This window comes from Haliaeetus leucocephalus, unplaced genomic scaffold (assembly GCF_000737465.1).
Source record: "Haliaeetus leucocephalus isolate CR32 unplaced genomic scaffold, Haliaeetus_leucocephalus-4.0 Scaffold183, whole genome shotgun sequence".
In the NCBI taxonomy this organism is placed as follows: Eukaryota; Metazoa; Chordata; class Aves; order Accipitriformes; family Accipitridae; genus Haliaeetus; species Haliaeetus leucocephalus.
In genome coordinates, this window is record NW_010972619.1 from 918799 (window position 1) to 925186 (window position 6388).

Genomic DNA, 6388 nt, shown 5'->3' on the forward strand with positions numbered 1-6388 from the left:
CCCCCCCCCAACCCCCCCCCCCCCAAATCCCTTGCCATCCCTCTGCACCCCCACTAAGCCCCGTGCCCCCCCCAGCAGCCATATGCACCCTGTCTCCCTGTTCACACCCCACTGCAGGTCCCAGCACCCTCCTACAGCCCCTCCACGCACACTCCCGTGCAACCCTTATGCACTTTCTCGGCAGCCCCCCAGCTCTCCTTTTCTGCACCCCATTACCCCATTGCAGCACCCCAACCACTCTCTCCCCCACCATGGACTCCAGCACAGCCCCCCAAATCCAGCCCATATCCCCCCACCCCCTTCACAGCACTTCCTGTCCCCTCCCACAAGTCCCCAACACTCCATTGCACCCCAAATTCTTCATTGCATCTCCCAGCTGCTGGCACCAGGAGGGTGACGTGGTGTCCCCAGACCGGTGATGTGGCTGCCCCATCCCCGCAGGGACGTGCCCACTCGGGGCTCTGCGGAGCCGTATCTCTCTTCTGACTTCTCCCAATGAAGCCTGGCGTGTCCCCAGCCAAGTCCCCAGCCATGCACTGGTGGCAGTGAGGTCATTAGCAGCACAGCCAGCCTCAGGCATGCACTGAGTGTGCCCGGTCTCACCTGCCTGGGCAGGCAAGGGTTGGGGTCAGGGGTCAGGGGGTTGGGGTCAGGCTCAGGGACCCCATCCAGCTCTTGTCAGAGGCATCCCCACCACTTTTGCAACATGACCAGCAGCAGCATCTCCCCTTCCCCATTCAGCCCCCACGCTGGGGACGTGCCAGCACTGTCCCCATCCTGCACCCATGAGAGTGAGGCTGGAGGGACAGCAGCCAGGGGGACAGCACGAAAGCAGTGAGGTGCTGGAAGCAACTCCTGCACCAGAATCCGGCCTTGAATGTGGAGCCGGGGAGTGAGCGGGAGCGGGTACCCATGCCTGCGGGCAGCCCTTGCCTGGATTTAACCCCAAGAAAACTTCCGAGCTCAGCAGTCCCTCCCCATCCATGGGGCCAGTGCTGCCCTGGGGACCTGTCACAGCCTCTTGGGCTCCATGCCACAACCCGTTATCCTCTCATTGCAGGGTTGCACCTCGTTGTGAAAGCTGGGCTCTAGCAGAAGCCGTTGCAAGCAGCTTCCTTTCTGCTGAAATGGCCATTTGGGGTACGTGACTGCCCCGGGTTGAGGTTTTGAGGCTGCGTGTCCCTGAAGAGGGCACAGCCCTGATGCTCAGCCACCTTCTTCCCAGCCTGGCATGGTGCTACCACATAGCCCAGCACAGCCTTCAGCCCCTGCACTGGAGCCAGATCCTCCCCCCTCTCTGCACCAACAGGGAACTGGTCGTCTTGTGCAACCTCCCGGCAGGGTGGCGGGGCAGGATGGGGACCAGTGCAGCCACACGCATGGGGACCGGCCTTGGCACTGCCCAGGGCTGCCCACCCACCACCATCAGGAGTGCAGAGCTGACCCCAGACCAGCATGGCCCCCAGCACCGACCGGCTGGGCTGCAGGAGCCAGTTTTGGGGAGAACGGCTGGGAAACATCATCCCCTGAGCCCAAACCAGCAGAGAGCTGCCAGTTCCTGGCCCTTCCCACATCTAAAAGGAGAACAATTGGGGAAGGGTCATCCCTAGGAGCCATTTAACCCCCAAAGTCCCCTCTCCCAACATGGGCCAACCTGGACACTGGGAGAGCCCAGAGCTTCATCCCAGCCTGGGACAGATGTTACATCAATGGGGAGATTTTACAACCAGCTTAGCTGGGAACATCTGTGAGCATCTTTGCTCACCCGTGGCCAAATCTGCTTCCACGACAACATCCTGGCCATGCTTCAGCAGCTGGTGGGACTTGGAGTGCTTTGAAAACTCACCTTGGAGGCATGAAAGCTCGGTGTGACCACAGCGGCTGTAGGAGCATTTCAGGGCTTGGGATGCCTGGAGTGACTTTGAAAGACTTTTAATTCACCTGCATCCGCGACTCGAGGGCTGGCACCGCCCCACTATCCCTGTCTCCACGCAGCACACCGGGGGCCCTCTTACAGTGAGCACTCATTTGAGGTTAATAGGGCTGGAAAAATGGGCTGTCACCCAGCACTTACTCCTGAAAGGCCCCATTTCTTCCTTAATTGCAATTCAAAATCAAATTAGCGGTTTTAAATTTACTCTGTGCCCAAGAGGTACCATGAAGGGGGGTAGGAGACACTGTACCCTTCGTCGTTATGTAATAAAAAGGGCAAATTCTTGCTTTGAGGGCAAAATTGCTGCCACCTCTGTCCTGGCTGGCCCATTGCTTTGGTGTCTTTGGGGCCCTGCAGATGGAGATGCTCATCCTGGATTTCGGGCTGCCCCAGCTTCCCCAAGCAGTCATATCATCAGGCTCACTGGGGGGATGCTGTGACCACCGGGAGCCCCCAGCTCTGCTGTCAGGGCTGCGTGTGCCCCCCACACCCACAAAAGATGGTGGGGATGCAGGTGCACTGTCGGGGAGCCAGGTCATGGCCACTGCATGCTTAGGACTGGGGATGGCACTGGCTGCATTATTGATGCTGTAATTCAGCACCCATGGACTGGGATGTGGTTTTGTTTTCCAGGCATAGAAACACCCCCTGGGGGCGGAACCGGCTGCCAAGGACAAGGGGTTTGCAGCCACCCCACACACCCTGCACCCCCCAAGGGTGGGGGCTGTCTCCGGGGTTCAGCTGTGAGCCAGGGACATGCTGGTGCTTTGGAAGCAGCTGCTCCACTGTGTCCCATAGCAGAGGGCAGAGACAGCCACTGCTCCCAGAGAAAGGAAATTCAGGGGCCAGCACTGGGCCAGTGGGGCTGTGCCCACACAGAAAGCCTCAGTGTGTGCACACACGCACCCTCCAGCATGCACATGCACGCACACATGCGTGCACAGGCCAGCCTGTGTGCACAGCTTACGTCCTGGGGAACTGCGCTGCCCCAGGAGCGTCCTCCCAGCTGCTTCTGCTGCAAATTTCTGCCTCTCCCAGTTGGAGAGTTGCCATCACGGTGACCCCAGGGTCCATTCGGTGCAGGCAGTGGGTGCTCCCCACTGATGCCATTTGCCGGTGCTGCCGGGTGCATGCCAGGCCCCAGGGCAGTCCCTGTGTGCCGCTGGGGGTGGTGCAGAACATGGTGCATGGCAGGGCCCATGGGTGCATCTGCCTCACCAGAGCAGGGCAGAGGGAGCCCAGCGGTGCCCATGTCCCTGCCTGGTTCCCTTCGCCAGCGGCTGCCACTTGGGCCAGGCTGGCAAATCCTCCCCCCAGTATACCACATCACTTGGGGAGGAATGGGACATCCAACGGGTATTTAAAAGCCCTCAGTGTGGCTGGGGACCCCATGGTGCCCAGCCATGTGCAGTGGGACCAGGGACTGGGCAAGGAGGGGGCACGACCATGTCAGAGCCGAGAGCCAGGGCTGAGGAGGAGGTGTCAGTCCAGGGGAAAGCCCTTCCTCTGGGTATCTCCACCGCAACCTGCCCCACAGACCGAGCGGGGACAGGTCGCAGCATCCCGGCTGGTGTGCAGCCCCATTCCTGCCCGCAGCGACGCGCTCCCCGAGACGCCAGCTCACTATTCGTTCCAATATAATCTTTATTGGGGAGACTGATGGGGGTTAGAACAAGGCCGGGTATAAAACATGATCATCGTCACAACCAGCAGCGGGAGGCATTGGCAGAGCAACACAGAAACGGTATTGGCCCCCGTTCTCCACCGGCAGCGGGGTGGTACCCGGGGCTGTGCCGTTGGCATCGCCTGCTCCCTTGGGATGGGTGGTGGGGGCAGTTCTGCCCCTCTCCCTGGATGGATGCTGGGCTTCGGCAGCGCCGGGGTGTGCTCCTTCCTCCAGGGTGCGGGGCTCTGCAGGGCCCCTCTGGCTTACCCAGCCCCGGTGCCCTGGGACCGGGCAGCATGTGCCCCTGGTGCCGTGGCTGTGCTGGGTTGTGGTGCTCAGCACTGTGGGAGCACCCACAAATTATGGCTTTTTCTTTATTTTTTTAGGGTTTTTTTTTTGCTTTTTTGGCAGCAAACTTACCGCTCCAGGTGCCCTGGAGAAAGCAAGACTGTGCACAGGGGGCTGCCTCTCTGCCAGCCCCTCCGCACAGGGGTCAGAGCAGAGCTGCTGCTCCAGGGGAGGGACCGTGGGCAGGAGCCAGACCTCTGCCCCCCCCTGCCCAGACAAATCCCCTCGCTGGAGCCAGCAATTTGGGGTACCGGACCCCACACTGTCCCCGCGGGCTTCTCATGGGGCATTGGTGTGGGGCCCCGGACGGAGCGGCAGAGAACGGGCACAGCTCAATGCCTTTGTGAACGCGTAGTGGCCTGGGACAGGGCGGCTGGGGACGGACAGGGAAAAACCAAGAATCCTCCAAAATGAGGATAAAGTGGAGCTTTCCTCAAGGGCCTGCGGAGGAAATGGGCCGCGTGTCTGCTCACAACCGAGGGGCCGGTGCGGCGGCTTGGCATGACTAAATCAACTCGGGCGCACGGCAGCTTGGCCACTGAGATGAAAGCTTTGGCAAATAACTTACAGAGAAGGGGCGAGGGGCAGCCGGGGACCTGTCCTCTCTTCCCATGCCAGGTGGGTGACCCAGCACAACACCGTGCACCTCCAGGGCTCCTTGTGCCATTGCCGGTGGCCACGGGACAATGCGGAAGGTGTCGCTCTGGTCGGGACCCAGAGTCCACTCGTGGGAGCCACTGGGAGAGAGGAGGGAGAAGGCGCCCAGGGAAGGAGCACAGCAAGATGCTCGATGCACAGTGGGGGCACCCGCTGCAGGATGGGGGGGAGCCAGAGCCCCTGGATGCGCTGGTAGATGTGCTCCCCATCCCAGCGTCCCTCTCCCTGGGCACCACTGGGGTGTAGGGGGCTGCCGCCAGGTTCCAGCATCCCCATCGCCCCCCGCCAGTGCTGGCGAGGTCGCCGGTCCCACGTCCTTGGCCATGGCGAGCATCAGAGCATCCCTGGGCTGTGCCACTGGCAAGGAAGGGACTGGGGACCGGCCATGGCACTGCGCCATCCTCTCCCACCCGCCGGCCGCCCTGCTGCCGGGAGGTGTGGGCAGAGGTGTGGGGCTCACATGATGGTGCAGGAAGACAGCGGGTTTCGGATGTGGCAGGTGCAGGCAGCCCCACAGTACTGGCGAAAGGTCTGGTAGCAGCTGCGGTCGGTGTCGCTGCTCCACTGGACGGGGTTAGCGGCCAGGGCCTCGGCCGGCAGTCTGTTGAGGATACTGGTGTTGACGGCCAGCGCCGCCAGCCCGTAGTCGGTGAAGAGGACGGTCTCCCGCTTGCAGGTGGGGCAGGAGATGAACTTGTACTTGGGGCAGGACTCGTAGAGGATCTGCAGGCACTCCTCGCACACTGAGTGCAGGCAGGAGAGGATGCGGGGCCGCTTGTTGGTGAAGTTGTACATGTGGCCACAGGTGGGGCACTCGAGGGGCTCACAGGGCGTCGAGGGGTGCAGCACGTACTGGTTGACGATCACCTCATCCGATGGCGGCTGCCGGTGGTAGCAGACCTCCGAGCTGCCCTTCCGCTGGCTCTGGTACCCACGCTCTCGCCGCGGCAAGGGGGGAGTCCGGGGCAGCGGCAGGGGGCCGGGGGTGGCATCCAAGGCAGGGATGTCCCCACACGCCTGGTTGACGATGATCTCGGACTCGGAGGGCCACGCGCGCTTGGCCACGAGGGGCGGCTCACGGCGCGGGGCCGGCGCGTAGCGCGGCTGTGAGGCCTGCAGCTCCGAAAACTTCTCTGGGTGGATGATTTTCATCGCCTCCATTTTAATGATGACCTGTTGCCCTTTCAGACACGACATGAGTATCGTTTTCACATTACTGTCCACTGCTCTGGGGTCTCCAAGGGACGCCTGCATGAGGCTAAAACATGCCGGCAGCCTGCTGAGCTTTCAATCTCGGTCTGGCCGCGCAACAGGAGCACGGGGAGCCGCTGCTGGCGCGGGAGAGCATCCTGGGGAGACGGGGCAGCACCAGTGGGCCCCGCACCCCTCTTCTCCGGCCAGCCCCAAGGGTGCTGGGTGCAAGGCTGGGGCGGGTGGGGGAAGGCAGGGCTCACAGCAGCATCCTGCCTGCCTTGGAGGATGCTTTTGGGTGGGCGATCAAAGTGTCAGCTCCCCACAGAGCCTCACCAGGACATTAACGTGACATTGGCCGTCACTTGGCAGCCCCCCTCTTCGTCTTCACTGGCTCTTCCAGTGCCGGATCAGCTGCAGTCAGGAATGGTAAATTGGGGATCGTGGCACCGGGTGCTGCCCAGGGCAGGTGAGTATGGGGGGGGTCTTGCAGGAACCAATGGTAGACCCCACTTCTGCCTGGCCTTTATTCCTGTTTACGCGCCGTGGGATCCTCGTGGCGCTGAAGAATGTGTTTGCAAATTCCTTTGCTC

The 6388-nt window shown here is 61.9% G+C and overlaps 1 protein-coding gene across 1 annotated transcript; it reads right to left on the reverse strand.

Annotated features, from left to right (window-relative positions):
* Positions 1–5060: 5060 nt before the first annotated feature.
* RNF208 (ring finger protein 208) lies at positions 5061–6025 on the reverse strand. The gene has a single exon (XM_010564623.1). It carries the CDS (start codon positions 5856–5858, stop codon positions 5061–5063), a length of 798 nt encoding a protein of 265 aa, XP_010562925.1. The 5' UTR covers positions 5859–6025.
* Positions 6026–6388: the final 363 nt, after the last annotated feature.